This window comes from Doryrhamphus excisus, chromosome 2, assembly GCF_030265055.1.
Source record: "Doryrhamphus excisus isolate RoL2022-K1 chromosome 2, RoL_Dexc_1.0, whole genome shotgun sequence".
Lineage (NCBI taxonomy): Eukaryota > Metazoa > Chordata > Actinopteri > Syngnathiformes > Syngnathidae > Doryrhamphus > Doryrhamphus excisus.
Genome location: NC_080467.1, coordinates 17,917,519 through 17,938,066, shown reverse-complemented (window position 1 = coordinate 17,938,066; position 20,548 = coordinate 17,917,519). Strand labels below are relative to the sequence as shown.

The 20,548-nt window shown below is 42.7% G+C and overlaps 1 protein-coding gene across 2 annotated transcripts in view; it reads right to left on the bottom strand.

The window, feature by feature from the left end:
• Positions 1-17,345, bottom strand: part of mbd2 (methyl-CpG binding domain protein 2) — a 43,609-nt gene extending 26,264 nt beyond the window's left edge. Inside the window, exon 1 of one of the 2 annotated variants that reach the window (XM_058060911.1) lies at positions 16,899-17,345. In XM_058060911.1, coding sequence (XP_057916894.1) covers positions 16,899-17,008 — 110 coding nt within the window. In that variant the 5' untranslated portion in view covers positions 17,009-17,345. The remainder of the gene's footprint in view (positions 1-16,898) is intronic. The other variant, XM_058060905.1, reaches the window with a different exon arrangement.
• Between the last annotated feature and the right edge of the window lie 3,203 nt (positions 17,346-20,548).

Sequence of the window (20,548 nt, the reverse complement as noted above, 5' to 3'; positions counted from 1 at the left end):
GAGAGAAGGCCTGATGAATAAAATTGATGATCTGGAAAAACAACATGAAATGGCTGGGATGTTTAAAAAAGGGGGCCTAAAAAAAGAGAATGGCTAAACGAGAGGAGTTGCAAGTAATGTTATTTACCATAGGGAGTGCTGCAAATATGTCGAGAACAGTAAAAAAAAGACATCACCTTCTGAGTGTGATCAGAACTCACCACCATACTCGACTGAAAACAGCACATTGCATGTACAAGCTCCAACAGTGACCATCATACGCGGACAGGTAATGTATGAAAATGATGGGGAAGCGACAAGAAGGAATGTAAATAACAGAATGTCCAGTGTGTCTTTCCTCACAGGTCTGGGCGGCGTGAAAGAGGTGGACAGACCCCTCACTAAAAGTGACAGCGACTGCATTAACGAGTGGTCTGATAGGAGTTTAAGAAATGCCAAGCAGACACAGGATTTATACAAAGAAGCACATGATATGTTAACTGACTTGAAGGAACAGGCCAAAAATCCAAAGGTGGCAGAGGCCAAGGCGGAGTGCCTCTACAGGGTGTCATTAACAATAAGGGAGGAACAATTAATGAAGGAAATTGGAGGAAGGAAACAGTTGAAATTGCTAACACAGTATCAACATGAGGAGATAAGGAAGGTTAAGGATAAGTTGTGGGTCGGTCAGGAAAAGGTTGGAGAAGAGAAGGATGAAGAGGAATGTGGTTCAGATGAGGAGTTGAAAGGGGGCTGGAGTACAGAAAGTAAACAGCAGATGGCCAGTAAGAAGACAATAAAGCGGAGGACTCAGCGCCATGCAAGTAGGACAGCTAAAATGTTGCTGTGTGTGTCAGAAGTATCAGAGATTAATATTCAGGCACCCCTTCTTGCATTCTTACACAGCCCTCACCCTGTTTATGTGCCTTTTTCTATCAAAGATTGTACATGTATTGCTGAAAAACTACCCTTGCCATCCTCTGGGGGTGCACTTTTTATGCAGCGCCTCACAGAGGCAACACATGGGTTTACAACCGTGATTGGCGACCTTTGAGCCATCCTGGGGGTGAAATTGACCGTCAGTGAGTTGAGGTATGTGCAACAACAGGCTGGTATCGATGACATGGCAGACAGTGAACAGTGAACGGGTGGTGTAATGAGCAATTTGGGTCAAGTATTGCAACGCATTTATCCTCCCTCCACTTCTCTCCTGGCTCAATGTACTTTTTCTATGATTCCTCGTGAAACTGGTATGACTTATCTTGTCAGGTGTCTTCGCGAGTGGGTTGAAATGACTGGAGCTGATATGTTTGATGCAACACATAACGAGTGAAAAAAACATTTTTTGCATCATTTGCTTCGACATACTGAAAAGCAAATGGAAAAAGAGAAAAATGAATCTTTATTAAAATCTGAATTGTTGCAATTGCAGGTGCAGGGAGCGAAGCGAGACAATTCAAGGGCCACCAAGGCTGAAAAACAAATGGTGTCCAAACAACAGGCATCATACCAAAAGTCTGATTGGGCTCCTCTACCGCCAGAACTTCCCATATGGGGACCTGTCGACAGGATTCAAGCCCCACAGGGATTTGCACAAGTTTCTGGCTCAGAGTGGTTGTGGTAGAGGTAAGAGAGGCGGGGGTGCAGTGGGACTTGGTTGAGAAAGTTGTTATTTCTGTGGCTCCATGGCTCACCGGGTGAGAGAATGCCCAGTGATACCACCTTGTTCCCTCCATGTGGATGCCATGACCTGCCCACGACATGCTTTTCAACAACAAGGACAGCAGTCTTATCAGCAGCAATAGACTATTCAAGGTCCTCAAGGGGACATGCTTCAATCATGAACCATTCAACTAACCCCTTACCTGAGGGGGAGGTCAATAGCCCTCACACCAAAAAGGGGGGCAAGGAGCCCCGGCATGCATGGTTTGGCAGACCCATGCATCCCTGTGACTGGAGATAACACTGTGCTATCAATGATGCTTGACACTGGTGCAAAGTACTCCACCATCAGCAGCCTTCCTCCACCTGTCAAGGTCAGCACAGGAAAAGTCCCATTTGTGGGCTTCTCTGAGGTTCCCTCCGCACTTCGGCTGACCATACCACCAACTGTCAAGGGGCAAGCATCTTATGTGGACCAAGATGGCTACAGGACACGTTTCCCACTAGACTACAGCTGAACTGTCAAGGGCAACTGGGTTCAAAGATCATGGTGGCATTGGACAATACTCCATAAAGTGATCAGTGTGCAGATCTATTGGGCAGCCTTGACTCCAGAGATGCCGGACGAGCCTGGAAGTTTTCTCTTCTCTAAGTGGTCCCCATGGTGTAGGAGCCTGCACTTGTTTACACCTCTCATTGATGCGTTACATTGTATTTTGAATTATGACGATGAGGACGATGTGTGCTTGATAGCTTCTCCTCAATCCAATGTGATTTTAGGACATCAAGCATCTTTGCTTCCACAATAATCTAGTGTGTTTTCTTCTCTCCCTCACTCTCTGCATCAGCTGTTAATTTTACTGTCATGGAACATCATGCAGTCACAAGGGATCATGGTTCCCATTTGGCGTATGCAGCATTGGTCAGCTGCTTATTTGTTGCGAATAATGGTGAGCTGACCACTCTTCGAGCCTTGGTCAACGCTCAGGCCATGTGCAAGTTTTCTGCTGCACTGGTGTAGATGCCCAAGTCGCAGGAGTCGTTCATCGCTCTCAAACAAGTTTTTTCTTCGGCGGTCGACTTACATCCTATACTGAAAACAACACTCAGTAAAATGTGTTCTTTTCAGGAGGGGATGTGGGTAAGTGAATGATTTTTATGTATGTTAGCATCCAGCTTGAGTCTACAGAGTTGTTACATCCACATGGTATGTAGTAGGACTTGACATTTTTGTCCATCTGTCTTGTTGTAAACAAGACAGATGGACAACAAAAAAATGACCAAGGATTTTAGGCTATCCCATAAGATGCGGGAGGAGCCAATGATGACTCACTCTCACTAAGCAACACAAAGCTCCACAAAGTCAGACCTCGATCTCTATCTCTATCATTGGTGTGTGTGTGTGTGTGTGTGTGTGTGTGTGTGTGCCCTACGGCCATTGGTTTTTCTGGGGAAGTGAGGGCCTGTTCAACACTTCTTGCAGCTTTCCTGTTTATGTCTACCAACCACGACTCCTCTCGCTTTCATATGCACACCATGTCGCACTTGTTGATAGTACTCACTATGTATAGTTTTGCGGTTTACATTGCACTTTCAGTACATCTATAATATGGCTGTGATGATACAGGAGGGGGTCCCACATCTGGGTACAGAGAAAGTGATGGAAGAAACAAAGACAAGAGCAGATCTATGGACAGATGGTTCGTTGAAAGTGGCTTATGCAGTGGTAAGGCAGTAGGAGGATGGGAACATGGAAGTGTTGGAGGCAAAGCAAGTGACAAGTAGACCTTTTAGTTAAACTAAGGGGAGTTATAAGAGCGCTGGAGCTCTCAGAAGGTAGGAGGTAACATTGTATGGGTGGCGTGTGGTACATTAAGAGTTGGTACAGTGGAGAGAGTAGGATAGAAAATTGCAACAAGAAAAGGACATTTTGAGGCTGTAAAATGCCCGGTTGTAGGTATAAAGGACATGCAAAAGGGGGTGATCTTATCTCCCTAGGAAATGCAGGCAGTAGCTTGCTACAATTCAATTGCAGTTGAGTGTTTTAGAAATTGAAGGTCTGTTATCAAAGTTGGCATAATTAGATAGTGTTGTAAGCAGCACAAGAAAAAAAATGTTGGCTATCATAGAGTGGTAGTAAAAACAAGGATGGAGTTTGGGTTTCTAGTGATGGGTGCACTGTCCCCTCTGCGCGGCTGCTCCGGATGAGGCACTTTTAGGTTAGGTAAACAATATATGATACCTGCAAGGACACACAGGTGTCATCCATAGATGATAGATAAAGCTGAGGTAAGGTTGAAGGAATTAATAAAAAATGTAAAAACAAAATAGCAAAAATATGCAGGATACAAAAATGGGTTGAAGCACTTCCATTAGCTCATATAGCTGTCAGATGCGGCGTAAACATCCAGATGAGGTTCACAACATTTGAACTCACTGGATGTCAGCTGTTTCCCACAGATGTCATGGAGAAAATGATGTATGACACTTGTTGCACCACAATGGTTGGTGAGTAAAATTTTCTGTACAGGTTGCTGATACTGCAAAAGGGGGTCCTGAGAACGGGGTGTACACATCACCATGGGTGTACTTAAGGTTTGAAAAAAAAGAGTGTGGACGCAGCCCAGGTTGATACGCCCATACTGGGTGACAGTAAGAACGTCACATTTCCTCTGGCTGAAGGAAAAAAAAATTTGTGGTTCCTAACACTTTGGAGGAAACAACATCTACTCTTGAAAATGTCCTTCTGTATCTTTGGTATGCCTGTGGGATGTGGACCACAGTATAACCTGTGGTCCAAAGGGGGAATTGTAGTCTAATTTAGTTTTTTAAGCAATTGTCTTTTATGTAGGGTAGATGAGTATCAAGTTAAACTGTTGACCAGTGCTGGGTCAGTATCAAGGGTCAGCTAACAGAAGGTCACGGCACAACATCCTGTGTTGTGTTTCTTCTTTTCATCCTTGCAGAGCTCATTGGGAGAGAACCAAAAGGCCAGGAGGGTCTTAGGCAGGGGTGTCAAACAAACGGCCCGCGGGCCGGAACCGGCCCCCAAGGAGGTTCGATCAGGCCCGCAGGATAATTTGAAAGTGGAAAAAATGCATAAAAGACATGGAATTAATATTTTTAATTCGCTGCAATTCATGGATTATCCGCTAAGGGGCGCACTCTTTCCATCAGAGTAGAAGACAAGCCACATCACTGAGACAGACTGAAAACAGCAGACGGTATCAATGCGCCATCTGCTGCTTGTTACGACGTTGTTAATACCTTGGTCTCTACCTCTCCGCTACACCCTCATTAGCCAAAATGTCGTTATCCAAACGGAGAAAAGTAGATAAGGAGTGTAGAATTTTCAAAGAAAAATGGACCACGTCTTATTTATTTACAGAGATGCACGGAAAACCTTTGTGCTTGGTGTGTTTGCAACAAGTTTCGGTATTGAAGGAATATAAAATTCGACGCCACTACGAGACTCATCACAGCGAAAAAAAAATATGACGGCTTACTGTTTGCATTGAAATAATACAGCTCTGTGAAGATGAATCCTTACTGTGGTGATTCAAAAAATGTGCACTTTAATGTTAGTCAGCAGCTTCAAAACAAAAAAAAAACAAAGAAAGTTGTGTGATGGAATTCTACTGTTCATACAACTCCATAAATTTTCAGTATATATTGTATGTGTATGTATGTTTCATGTATGAAGTTTACAGATTTACAGGACAGGCGAACACTTTCTTCATTACACATTTAAAATCACTCTCCTTAGTTTGTAAGGTGTACGCAGGGATTACATTTAGATTTTATATGCGTATGTGTAAGTGGTTTAAAAATCCCTTTCTTTAAAAGTCTCATTTAATCTTAAAGTGCATTACTATATTTTTCAGTACCAATTAAAGTTTTGTGCCTTTGTACAATCAGTGGGATCAGTTGCAATGCATATTTGTGAATGATAAAAGTAAATTGCACATTTGTCTAAGGAAATATGAGGTGTTTCATAAAATGTTTTGTAAAAGGATAGTTCATTAAATTTCAATATTTTCCTAATGTTCCTAATGTGCTTCTTTACACCAAAACAAAGGAAAGACATGATATTTTGGTTATTTATAGCAGAGTATGGTATAATTTTAATGGTCCGGCCCACTTGACATCTCCCTAGGCCGTATGTGGCCCACGATGCGAAATGAGTGTGACACCCCTGGTCTTAGGTATTTACAGCTATTTACTCAGGAGGCAATGAAGATAATGGGGTGAAGGAGGAAGTATCTGGTCCGGGAACGGGATCCTGATCCATCCCCCACACATACCCCCAGCTCCACCCCATCTAAGGCAAGTTACAAAAAGCTCTGGGATGCTGACTTTCCTTCTTATCGTAGGGAGGCTGCAGGCGGACATTGGAAGAGAAACTCAGCACAGGATCCTGTGTTTTTGTGATTTTATTCTGTCTGACCAATTTTACAATACATGACAGGGCTCTACATTAAAAACCAAAATGACTTGCCCATAGGGAATCTTTAAGGTAAGAACTACTTGCCCGAACTTGCCCCATGTAAAATGAAAAGACTGCCATAATGATATCATGTAATGTTTTGTGGCATCACATGAGAATCTCAAATAAAGATGAAATGAGAGTACTACCATAATACCTTACACATCGTAGTCGTAGTAAGCAGTGAAATTTATTATTATTATTATTATTATTTAAGTTGTGCACCACAAATGAATTATTTAATAGATACATTTGTGTACTAGTAAAGTGTTTTTAATCCAGAAAAAAAAGGTCAAACAATAATTTGTGAAGCAAAGGTGAGAAAAATCCACAGAGAAATGGAACTGCTAGATTTTGTAGCTTGTGCAAAATCAGCACTTGGTATTGGATCTAATCGGTGGTGTTTCATTGTGACCACTTCAAATTGTCACAGCAATGTGATTCACTCACCTGTGCCATCATTTGATTTGCTGCCGCTAATAAAATACTTGTTTAGGAGGCACTGGTTCATCACTTTTTGCTGTTTCCTTCAGAATTAGACGATGTTGGCAGCGACGCCATGATGGATGTTTTCGTAGTCAAACGATCGCTGATTGGTTGATCGCGAACAACGGGTGTGGGTAAAACGCGGACTGTGGATTACGGACCGCGGTCTAAATAAACAATTCTGATTGGTCCATTTCAAGATTTGCAAGGATTAGTTTGCAAATTACCACCAGAATTACGCAGTCCGTGTTTTACCAACACCCAACAAGAACCGCTTTTAAAAAAACTCTTGGCAGTATGGCATGCCAAAGTGCACTTGCCCGACGGGAATATCACTGATTAGATTTACTTTAGATTTACTTGCCTGAATTTTGTTTTAACTTGCCCCGGGCCATCGGTACATCGTTATTGTCGAGCCCTGCATGATGTTAACTTTTACTAGTGAGTGAGTTTTATTCCTTCTCATAAGTGGAGATGAACGAATACGCTTGGGGAGATGAAATTTACTTAAACAAGTGGTCTTGGAGGCCTCAATTAGGTTGCGGATAATTTCTTCTCCAACAAGCGGTAGAAAATGAATGAATGAACATAAAATTAGCCAAAATGAAGGTAACAACAAAAACTTAAGCCAGTGACACCACTAGTCACTCAGTCAGGCAATAAAAAATGAACAAGTACATGAGAAAATTATTACTACTAATAATAATTAATATTATTACATTATTACAATGGCGTTCATGGCACGAATGGCGCAACCAAACAAGTCATTTTTCCACGCAACATAGCAGCTTCAAATACGACAAGGGCAATTGTCACAAAATTGTCAAAAGTCACAAACAAAGCCACACCAGCAACCGCTGGGATTTCATTGTTGGCGCACAGCAGCAAGCGGCGACAGAGATGGCAACCGCAAAGCGCGGCATTAAAGCTGATGAACGTCACGGGGTTGTTTTCAATTTCTGTTTAGCCACATTTTTTTTTAATGCAAACTCTACACGGAGATGCCCAAAATTTCTCTCTGCTGTTTTCAGCTACTTGCAGCTTGTAGTCTGCAGAATATGATTTTCTTTTGTGTTCTGTCGTTCTCAGTTGTCTTTGTAAGCTAACATTACTGTTTAAATATTAAATTGTTGAGCTATCGGTGCAAAAGTCTAGAGTGCCCTCTTGTGGCTGTCTGTGGCTATATATTTTTTCATTTATAAGTCGCTGTGGAGTTGCAGGAACAGCCAATGTTTTTTTTTATGTTTTTTTGCACAATAGTTTTATTTATTGAAAGAAAGTTTAATTTATTATTTTGTTAATATAGGATTCAATTGTGAACTTTATTGTTGTATTGTTCAATACAATTTACTTGTTAATAAAAATATATTGGAAAGAAGAACTGTGTTTTATTCATGGTGATAAATTAGCATTAATTGCTATATAGGTGACTGCATGTCTTTTGAGTGGTTAGCGTGCAGGCCTCACAGCTAGGAGACTCGAGTTCAATTGCACTCTCGGCCATCTCTGTGTGGAGTTTGCATGTTCTCCTCATGCATGCGTGGGTTTTCTCCGGGGACCCCGATTTCCTCCCACATTCCAAAAACATGCTAGGTGAATTGGGACTCCAAATTGTCCATAGGTATGAATGTGAGTGTAAATGGTTGTTTGTGCCCTGTGAGTGCCTGGCGACCGGTCCAGGGTGTGCCCCCGCCTCTCGCCCGAAGACAACTGGGATAGGCTCCAGAACCTCAGCGACCCTCGTGAACGGTAGAAACGGTAGAAAATGAATGAATGCTATATAGGTCAAATTATGGGGAGATAATCGAATCGAATCAAATCGGATTTAAAAATGAATGGTTAGATTAATCTGTCACGTTTTGGCATGGTCGTGTAGCGTTGGGACCCCAGGATACATAGATGAGGACCCAAATGCAGGAAAAAATGGCTTTAATGAAGATGCTATATGCAGCAGAACAACTCACTTGCATGTCCAACAGAAAAACGACAATGATCCGACGACGGAAGGAGCACACACCTGAACTAAATAGACGGGGTAAAAATTAGAAGCAGGTGTGGAAGATACAAAAGCAGGAAAACAGGCAAGACAGGAAGTGGATATCAAAATAAGAGCATAAGCCAGGAACTAAACACGAAAATGAAACTAAGTGAACTGTCACGGGGGCTAACTCCTACATCGTGACATAATCACTCATTCATTCATTCATTTTCTACCGCTTTTCCTCACGAGGGTCGCGGGGGGTGCTGGAGCCTATCCCAGCGTGACATAATCAATGCATCGAAAATCTATTTTTTAGATTAATCGATTACAAAAATAATAATTTAACCCAGCCCTAGAGCACACGTCTTGTGCTGAAAGATACTATTGATGCTATTCCTCCAGTCAGCATCCGAGCGGACATTGTAAGTTACTGTTCTGTGTGTACGTGTACGTATGTTTCACTATATCCTGATCGACATAACACACAGCAACATGATTCTGCCTGGGGGAAGGAGGCATCTTACCTTGTTGACAGAAGCAGCGTTAGTTCTGATCAATCAAATGTGCAGAGGAAGTATTACATGTTATCGTCAATGTACTTGTTCATGCATGATCAGAGCATGTACAGTGAAGAAAATAAGTATTTGAACACCCTGCTATTTTGCTATTTCTCCCACTTAGAAATCATGGAGGGGTCTGAAATTTTCATCGTAGGTGCATGTCCACTGTGAGAGAGATAAACTAAAAAGAAAAATCCAGAAATCACAATGCATGATTTTTTTAACAATTTATTTGTGTGATACAGCTGCTAATAAGTATTTGAACACCTGAGAAAATGAATGTTAATATTTGGTACAGTAGCCTTTGTTTGCTATTACAGAGGTCAAACGTTTCCTGTAGTTTTTCACCAGGTTTGCACACACTGCAGGAGGGATCTTGGCCCACTCCTCCACACAGATCTTCTCTAGATCAGTCAGGTTTCTGGGCTGTCGCTGAGAAACACGGAGTTTGAGCTCCCTCCAAAGATTTTCGATTGGGTTCAGGTCTGGAGACTGGCTGGGCCATGCTAGAACCTTGATATGCTTCTTACGGAGCCACTCCTTGGTTTTCCTGGCTGTGTGCTTCGGGTCGTTGTCGTGTTGGAAGACCCAGCCACGACCCATCTTCAATGCTCTGACAGAGGGAAGGAGGTTGTTCCCCAAAATCTCACAATACACGGCCCCAGTCATCCTCTCTTTAATGCAGTGCACTCGTCCTGTCCCATGTGCAGAAAAACACCCCCAAAGCATGATGCTACCACCCCCATGCTTCACAGTAGGGATGGTGTTCTTCGGATTGTACTCTTCATTCTTCTTCCTCCAAACACGCTTATTAGAATTATGACCAAAAAGTTCTATTTTGGTCTCATCTGACCATAAAACTTTCTCCCATGACTCCTCTGTATCATCCAAATGGTCATATGCAAACTTAAGACGGGCCTTGACATGTGCTGGTTTAAGCAGGGGAACCTTTCGTGCCATGCATGATTTCACATCATGACGTCTTAGTGTATTACCTACAGTAACCTTGGAAACGGTGGTCCCAGCTCTTTTCAGGTCATTGACCAAGTCCTGTCGTGTAGTTCTGGGCTGATTCCTCACCTTTCTTAGAATCATTGAGACCCCACGAGGTGATATCTTGCATGGGGCACCACTCCGATTGAGATTGACCGTTATGTTTAGCTTCTTCCATTTTCTAATGATAGCTCCAACAGTGGACCTTTTTTCACCAAGCTGCTTGGTAATTGCTCCGTAGCCCTTTCCAGCCTTGTGGAGGTGTACAATTTTGTCTCTGGTGTCTTTGGACAGCTCTTTGGTCTTCGCCATGTTACAAGTTAAAGTCTTACTGATTGTATGGGGTGGACAGGTGTCTTTATGCAGCTAACGACCTCAAACAGGTGCATCTGATTCAGGATGATACATGGAGTGCAGGTGGACTTCTAATGGGCAGACTAACAGGTCTTTCAGGGTCAGAATTCTAGATGATACACAGGTGTTCAAATACTTATTTGCAGCTGTATCACACAAATAAATTGTTAAAAAATCATGCATTGTGATTTCTGGATTTTTCTTTTTAGTTTATCTCTCTCACAGTGGACATGCACCTACGATGAAAATTTCAGACCCCTCCATGATTTCTAAGTGGGAGAAATAGCAAAATAGCAGGGTGTTCAAATACTTATTTTCTTCACTGTATATAAAATGCTAAAACTTTGTTAGCTTTTTTAGAGGGCTTCATAGTCGAAATAGGTGTGTCCCAATGACATGCATTGTTCGCTAACACAGTGAAATAAATTCACAGTTTCACATAAGGGTTGTAAATGCTGGGCAATTTTTTTTTAAAGTGGAGTTCCCCTTTAAAGCTGCAAATATTGATGAACCAATGATTGAGGTATGAATGAACTTCAGAGATGAGGTCAACAGACTGACAGTGTGGTGTTCAGTAAACAACCTGCCACTGAACACCACAAAATCAAGAGTTAATACTGGACTTCAGGAAGAGCAGAGCGGACCCAGGCCCGCTTTACATCCAGGGGGACTGTGTGGAAAGGGTCAGCTCCATCAGATTCCTGGCCGTGCAGCTCTCGCTGACCTCTCTTGGACAGCCAACACCACGGTGGCAGTGAGGAAAGCCCAGCAGCGACTCCATTTCCTGAGGGTGCTCAGGAGGAACAACCTGAAGGAGAAGCTGCTGGTGATGTTCTACAGAGCTACCATCGAGAGCATCCTGACATACTGCATCACAGCATGGTACGCAGGGTGCTCAGCAGCAGACAAGAGAGCGCTGCAGAGAGTGATCAACACCGCACAGAAGATCACTGGTTGCTCTCTGCCCAGCCTGGAGGACGTTGCCAGCTCTCACTACCTCAGCAGAGCTGCCAGCATCATCAAGGATGCATCCCACCCCGGCAACCACCTGTTTGACCTGCTACCCTCAGGCAGGCAGTACAGGTCACACAAAACCCGGACAAACTCGGGGACAGCTTCTTTTCCAAAGCCATCACTGCAATGAACAATCATAAATGAACATTACTTATTTTTGCACTATTAAAACACACACCTCACTGTTATGTACAATAATGCTTCAAACGTGCAATAAGAGCATAAGCCAGGAACTCACTGTTATGTACAATAATGCTTCAAATGTGCAATACTGGACTTACGTATGTGTAATAGGATTCATTCATTCAAGTTAAACTCAGGTACAATACTGCAATACTACATTTTGTTGACTGAAATTCCACATTTTGGTTACTGCAATTCTACATCTTGTTACTCATAGATGACTATGAGACTTGTTACTCCTCACGAGGGTCGCGGGGGTGCTGGAGCCTATCCCAGCTGTCTTCGGGCGAGAGGCGGGGTACACCCTGGACTGGTCGCCAGCCAATCACAGGGCACATATAGACAAACAACCATTCACACTCACATTCATACCTATGGACAATTTGGAGTCGCCAATTAACCTAGCATGTTTTTGGAATGCGGGAGGAAACCGGAGTACCCGGAGAAAACCCACGCATGCACAGGGAGAACATGCAAACTCCACACAGATATGGCCGAGGGTGGAATCGAACCCTGGTCCTCCTAGCTGTGAGGTCTGCGCGCTAATCACTCGACCGCCGTGCCGCCTACATCTTGTTACTGTATAGGTTATTGTTTTTGACTGCAATTCTACATTTTGTTACTGCATAGGTTATTGTTTTTGATGTACATATATTTACACTTGCACATGCCACTTTTATATTAATATTGTTATTCTTAGTATTCTTTTTATCCTTTTCCTTATTCTAATTTTTACTTTCTACAAAATGCACCGGGGAGTTGCACTCAAATTTCGTTGTATGCAATACAATGACAATAAAGTCGATTCTGATTCTGAATGTGAGTGTGAATGGTTGTTTGTCTATATGTGCCCTGTGATTGGCTGGCAACCAAACCAGGGTGTACCCCACCTCTCGTCCGAAGACAGCTTGGATAGGCTCCAGCACCCCTGCAACCCTCGTGAGGTTAAGCGGTAGAAAATGAATGAATGAATGATTGATTATCTGTCACCAATTAATCAACATCTACTTTGGTACATTACTGTTTTTTTATTTAAATATCATCTGATTCCAGCCTTGCAAATGTCAATATTTTCTAAATTTCCTAATCATTACCTTTGTTATTTAAGTAAAACAATACATCGTCACCCACCCTCGGCCATTTCTGTGTGGAGTTTGCATGTTTTCCCCGTGCATGCGTGGGTTTTCTCCGGGTACTCCGGTTTCCTCCCACATTCCAAAAACATGCTAGGTTAATTGGCGACTCCAAATTGTCCATAGGTATGAATGTGAGTGTGAATGGTTGTTTGTCTATATGTGTCCTGTGATTGGCTGGCGACCAGTCCAGGGTGTACTCCGCCTCTCGCCCGAAGACAGCTGGGATAGGCTCACCCCCGCGACCCTCATGAGGAAAAGCGGTAGAAAATGAATGAATGAATGAATACATCGTCACAGACCAGTTTTGACTTTGAAAAACAGTGATCAACTTTTGTTTTCTGTTATGTTGGGCTGTTTGTATTTGCTTCATTTTCATTAACCAAAGCAAGCTTCACATTAATCAACCAAGAAAAATTGTTAGTCGTAGCCCAAGTGTCATGTCCTGTGTATGCTGCCTTGCTGCTGTCTGTCGTTTGTTGCAGCACAATGTTGATGCGCTGGGGAGGAGTCATCCGACACACCTGATTCCCATTACTGGCTGGCGTACTTAAGCTCCTCCATTTTCTGCACCTGCCAGATTGTCCTGCCATGTACCAGCTCCTGCCAGCCTGGCTGCCATGCTCGCTGTGTGCTTCTCTCTGGCCATAATCTGTTTTTGTGAGTGTGTTCACTATTCCCTGCTTAGCTGTTTTTGCCAGCAGTGCTATTTCTACTGTTACCAGTACCTGTTTTCAGCAGTGTTTTTTGTGTTCATGCATTCATTCATTTTCTACCGCTTATCCTCACAAGGGTCGCGGGGAGTGCTGGAGCCTATTCCAGCAGTCTTTGGGTAGAGAGGTGGGGTACATCCTGTACTAGTCGCCAGCTAATGACAGGGCACATATATAGACAAAACAATCATTCACACTCACATTCATACCTATGGAGAATTTGGAGTCGCCAATTAACCTAGCATGTTTTTGGAATGTGGGAGGAAACCGGAGTCCCCGGAGAAAACCGACGCATGCACGGGGAGAACATGCAAACTCCTAGCTATGAGGCCTGCATCCTAACCACTCGCTGCCGTGCAGCCTGTGTTCATGCAGTTTACAGCAATTTGTCCATACAGAATTACAAACATCAACTTCATTTTAAGACATTGGAATATTGCTTCATCATTTCTTGTGTTATTCATAACTATTATTAACTATAACTATTATTCATAAAGGTAACATGTTGAATGGGAAGTTAACAAATGTATCAGCAGTCCTCACTCTATTGCAGTGATATATAGGCTGATTTTACATTTTTCAATTGAAAAAGGTAGAAATAGCTGCATTTTTTTTACGTCAATATAGTTCCAGAGAGTTACAAAGACATGGAAAGGTGATCATTTGACTATTTTTACATACTTTTATTATCAAAAATTGTGTGGAACAAGTATTAGAAAAACAATTAGAACATCAAATAAATAAAACATATGATGTCTAAAAGGGCAGTAAAGGTCTGGGAAATTAAAAAAAAAAAACTGCAAAGTCCATACATGATTCCGAAATGTCAAAATTTCAGACTTTTTCTAGACTCCATAAATGGATGTTTATCATTAGAGGTGCAACAATTAATTGACGAGGGGTTTCCCGATCCGATATTGGTACGATATCAGCTAAAAGCACAGTATTGGATTATATTGGCCTGCATCTAAGATTTTCACTCCAAAACAAGCAGTCCATTCCATACTCCAGACCAGCATTTCTATTTCTATGTCTATTCAGTATGCAGAACCCGTGTGATCACAATGACAGGTGTGCTAGCATTAAGGATCGACCGATACATCAGCCGGCCGATATATTGGGACGATATTTGCGTTCTTTACTTGAATCGGTGTCGGCCAATATGCGCAAGGTTTCGCCGATATTTTTTCCGCTGCATAATTGACAGACAGGAATCCGCCAGGCAGCTTTGTCTTGCCGGAGGACTCTGCAACACACGCAGTCGCGGCACCTTGCCGCCACATCCCAATAAGGGTACGTTTTCAACTTCTAATTAGCCTCTAACAGTTGGGCTTAGTTGACATATTGCCACCTGCAGCACTACACATCAGTACCAGAATTCTTCTTATCGTTGCCAATATAACAGAGGCAGACTATAGTACAAAAAAGGCTACTTTTTTTACTAAACATCTATTCTCCAATGGCAACAATCAGCCGCTCAAATTATCCAGCCGATTAACTGGTCTGGCCCTATCGTTCATATCTAAGAAATTGTGTTTTATTTGTGAAAAATAAGTTTCCACGTCAATTATTACCAATTATTCCTTAATGGAAATTACCTTCCAATTAAAGTGCCACTCCAGGTCAGTCAGGCCTCAGGTTGAACCCAGAACATTCTTGTGGTGAAGCAGCAGAACTACCACCCTCAATGGAGTTTTAGGTTGTTGTTTTTTTCATAAAGATGAAAATGATGATGATAAGCACTTGAACAAAACATTATGAGATGTGGTTGGAAGAGCTGAGTTTTAGTGCTCTTCCAGTAAGTGGAGGTTCTGACTAGTTTCCTGGCTGGAACTGATGAGTCACATCAGAAACCAAAGTGAAAGTAAGTCACAGCTCTGAGCTTATGATGTACTTTCACAAGACAGGCTGGGGAAGTAACAGCGTGCAGATGTTTGTGACGGTGAACAGGAAGTAGATCTTGCTGAGTGTAACCGTGTCATGACAAGCACAATGTTTTTTTTTTCATTAGTCAGTGATCAAATATTTAGCTCCCACCTATGCAGTCGAGGACCACCAGCAACTGGCCAAAAAAATATTGATGCTCCTACATTACATACTTGATTTACATTAAGTATAAATGGATATACATTAAGTATAAATGTAATTTGTTGTACTCACCACAAATGAATGATAATGTAAGATAAAACCATGAGACATGGTGTAAAAGATATATACACAAGTTTTCACAACATCTATGGTGTGTTCAAAGGCTGCCGAACAAAGAGATAGATAGATACGTAGATGGATAGATAGATGGATAGATAGATAGACTTCAATGTAATGTACAGCGTAAATAGTAAATTGCACAAATAATTTTAATAATTTGGAATAGGGCGGCACGGTGATCTAGGGGTTAGCGCACAGACCTCACAGCTAGGAGACCAGGGTTCAATCCCACCCTCGGGCATCTCTGTGTGGAGTTTGCATGTTCTCCCCGTGCATGCGTGGGTTTTCTCCGGGTACTCCGGTTTCCTCCCACATTCCAAAAACATGCATGTTAGGTTAATTGGCGACTCCAAATTGTCCATAGGTATGAATGTGAGTGTGAATGGTTGTTTGTCTATATGTGCCCTGTGATTGGCTGGCGACCAGTCTAGGGTGTACCCCGCCTTACGCCCAAAGACAGCTGGGATAGGCTCCAGCACCCCCCGCGACCCTCGTGAGGAAAAGCGGTAGAAAATGAATGAATGAATGAATTTGGAATAGATAATAATAATTTAAAGGTTTGTGTGTGCATGTGGGCAGGTAGAGGGACATATTTGGCATTCAGCAGTCTGATGGCCAGGGGGAAGTAGCTGTCTTTAAACCAGGTTGTTCTCCAGCGGATGAGAACAGCATGAAAGAACAGCATCAGTGAGGCATCGATAAAAATACGACAAAAATAAATAGGGTGCTTTTTTTAACCAAACATTTTACCACATTTTGGGGTAACAAATGTCACCTTCTTTTGTGAGTAAACAAAAAATGAGCAGGTGAATATATGTTGTTTTGTAAGAAAAGCTGGGGTTGTAGAGGAAGTGTGCTGATGTGAGAGGTCGTGATCAGTAGAGGCAGGGTGTGACACTTAGCTGCTATCAGAGTTTACTTACAAAGTCATACAGTAATATCGTATGTTGTACTAGTTCAGTGATGTTGTGTTACACAGGAAGTTAGCTTTAAAGCCTACATGACTGATCAGCACCAGCAGGAATAAGCCAGAGCGTCGCTGTCTTTTACGCCATGAGGATCATTCCTTGTGAGATCTTTGTGGGTACTTGATCACTGATACAGTACATTTAGTAAATTGAGTATACTTGAAGCAGGGCAGTGTACCTGTAGTAGTAGACGTCGCTCTTCCCGGCACTCAAACCAGACTTCCTGATTACTTCTTCCTTCTTCCAACCGGACGGCAGAGCAGGACAGTCGGACCTCCTCTTCTCCATCAGCACCGTCTTATGGATCCCAGGATTCAGCCGTTCAAGTCAACTGGTAAACAGTCGTGAACAGTGGTGAAGAGTGGTCGCCGCCAATGGCGCTCCAGCAGACAGACAGCGTGAAGGCAGCCCAGGCGGAACAAGCACAACGTCACAGATGTCACGTTATGGCCGGCTCGCCCTGTAACTCCGCCCTGGCCGCTAATAGCGCTTTTTCTTGGTTACATAAAAAGTGGAAGAATGAAAGTAAGCTGCCTTTTAGTCACGAAATATGTTTCAGTTACCCCCGGAAGAACGCCAACGCCCGGCAAAGTCCGAGCTGCGCTAACGGCGGGCTGTTACGTCACACTCTCTCTCCCTCTCGCTCACTCGCCACATTCTCAAAGATCTTCTATTGACACTGAGGTGTCACTCTGAATCGCGTGAGCGATAATAACCAATTTTCACCCTGAACAACATGCTAAAATCACTTCATGAAACATAAATTCTATAAAACATACATGTAAACGCTGATTAAAAGTGACCAGACCAGGGTGTACCCTGCCTCTCACCCTGAAGTCAGCTGAGCTCCAGCATACGCCCGCAACCCTATAGTGAGGATAAGCGGCATAGAAAATTCATGGATGATTAAAAGTGAAGAGTGCAGGTAACATACTTCAGTTGTCATATTTACAGCTTAATCGAACTGTGGGATCTTCCTGCGTATGTAGAGGATTGTCACACATCTTTTGGAAGACTCTGACTGATTTTGGCAGGTTAAAACTGAAATTCAACCTCACCGTGTTTAGTCCCGACTCTGGAGACCCAAGAGACTCCCTGAGCTTCTCAGCGCCCGATGTGGTCCATGTGTTTTGTAAATTAATTGATACTGTAACTTGCCAATAGGTCAAATTAAAAAATAATTGCATTGCCAACGAGACGCACCATTCAGGGGTGATACATATTTGTTGTTTTGTTCACTTTAAATGGATTTTTATGTACTTTTAATGAATTATAATGCAGTATTCCTCCTTATCACAGTTAACTGGTTCCAGAAACAACCGTAGTAAGTGAATTTCCGTGAAGTAGGATTCCTTATTTACAACTTGAATACCTTTGTAGTTACCTTTGAGCATCGAAAACCTGGTTCCAACCTTCCAAATATTTTTTTAACATCACTAGAACCCCCAGACATGAAATAAAATTTGTCACATTTACACTCAAGAGAAAATAAGAAATTTAAACGTCTGTGTGCCGCAGTAAATGTTCATCCAGTGCTAGTGTGGGAGCTCAATGGGTACAGGAAGTAACGTCAGGGGTTCAGAGTTGAGTTTTAGTCGCTTATCATGTGTTATGGCCACAGCAGTATCCCATCTTTTTGTTATGATTATTATTATGTTGTTATTATTGTCACATTTGTGAGATTTGAGCCTGCAATAAGCCTGCATTTTTATCTAGCGATCAAGTATGGTGCTTGTCTCACCAAACAATTACTGACACCTATCAGAACAACGTCATCGAGTGGTTTGCTTGTCTACGGATATGACAAGATGATGTTTTACATGTTGATGAAAGATTGAAACTATAAAATACTTGGCCATTGTGACCTGAAAACGTTTCCTAAGTGTGCACTCAGATGGTAGGGGGGACTTGTACACAAAGGAGAGAAGCCACGCTCAGAGAAGGCTCACTTTCTATCTCTTCCCTATTTGATCAGGATATCTGCAAATTCAGTGATTTTTACAGAAGAAAATGCTTTTTTTTAATGACTGGAATCATAGAGAAAATGTATGACATTGTGGTGGACACTAGGGGGCAGGTCACTCACCAAGTCGGCAGGCGGGTTGGGGGCTTGGCTTGATCCCTGTTTTTTTTGCATGTAAATGTTCGCTATATTAGACATGTTCCATCTTTGTAATGCTGTGGCTGAGTCTTTCCTGGAACAGCCACAACATAACATAACATTTGCTAAAATATGCATATTCATTCATTCATTCATTTTCTACCGCTTTTTCCTCACGAGGGTCGTGGGGGGTGCTGGAGCCTATCCCAGCTGTCTTCGGGCGTAAGGCCTGGACTGGTCGCCAGCCAATCACAGGGCACATATAGACAAACAACCATTCACACTCACATTCATACCTATGGACAATTTGGAGTCGCCAATTAACCTAGCATGTTTTTGGAATGCGGGAGGAAACCGGAGTACCCGGAGAAAACCCACGCATGCACGGGGAGAACATGCAAACTCCACACAGAGATGGCCAAGGGTGGGAATTGAACTCAATTGAACCCTGGTCTCCTAGCTGTGAGGTCTGCGCGCTAACCACTCGACCGCCGTGCCGCCCAAAATATGCATATTTATTTACTAATTTGTATTCAACCCAGCATGCCTTATTAATGAGTACATGTTTGAAAAAACATGATAGAAGGTATAGTCGTGAAATAGGAAGCGCAATGTGGCGAGGGAAGGGACAATTGTGATGAAATCTTTGAAATGAATGACCGCAGCGAATACAATAAAACAGACCGTTTTATTTAAAGCTTCGTGTGCTGGTCATTGTGTGTAGCTGTTCTATTGGAGTCAATAACTCAATACAAAGGGCCAAAAAATTATCATAATAGGTCCCCTTTAAAGGTATGTATTGTTTTGCAGTTTGTGTTTTTACTGAGAAGCAGCGGGGGCTGCCACAGCAGTCAGTCAGTACTGACAGCTTCCTTGGCACATTTGAGAGCATAGCGCAGCACAACCACAAAGCGCGATGCTACTGGGGTGGATCTCGCCCTATTTTATAGAGTGGGATCTTCATCTTCCTTAAATCACACTTCAGCCTCATTCGGGCGTGGTCATTTACCTGTCAGTGTGTGAGAAAGGGTGTTGCATGATAAATGAAACAAGTAAAAGCCATGAGTGCTGGAGCTGAGTTTGGATGTGAATTTTTTAGTTTAATAATTATTTATTTATTTCAGGTTGAATTTTTTTTTTAATATTAATGTATTTCAAGTAGATCTTTTTAAAGCTCCTAATTTATTTATTCCAGGTTAATTCATCCATTTTCTATACCACTTATTCTCACGAGGGTCATGGGGGTGCTGGAGCCTACTCCAGCTGTCTTCGGGCGAGAGGCGGGGTACACCCTGGACTGGTCGCCAGCCAATCACAGGGCACCTATAGCCAAACAACCATTCACACTCACATTCATACCTATGGACAATTTTGCGGTCACCAATTAATCTAGCATGTTTTTGGAATGTGGGAGTGGAGTACCCGGAGAAAACCCACACATGCACGAGGAGAACATGCAAAATCCTCACAGAGATGGCCGAGGGTGAATAAAACCACACCCATTGTCTCCTGTGTGGCCTGTGCGCTAACCACTCGTCCGCGGTGCAGCCTTATTTTATTTCATTTTACCAGTCCAGGGTGTAACCCGCCTCTCACCTGAAGACAGCTGGGATAGGTTCCAGCATGCCCGTGACCCTCGTGAGGATAAGCGGTACAGAAGGTGGATGGGTGGATGGTTTGTAGCAGGTTTGTTATACAGTCATTTTGTACCTATAATTACATTTGGA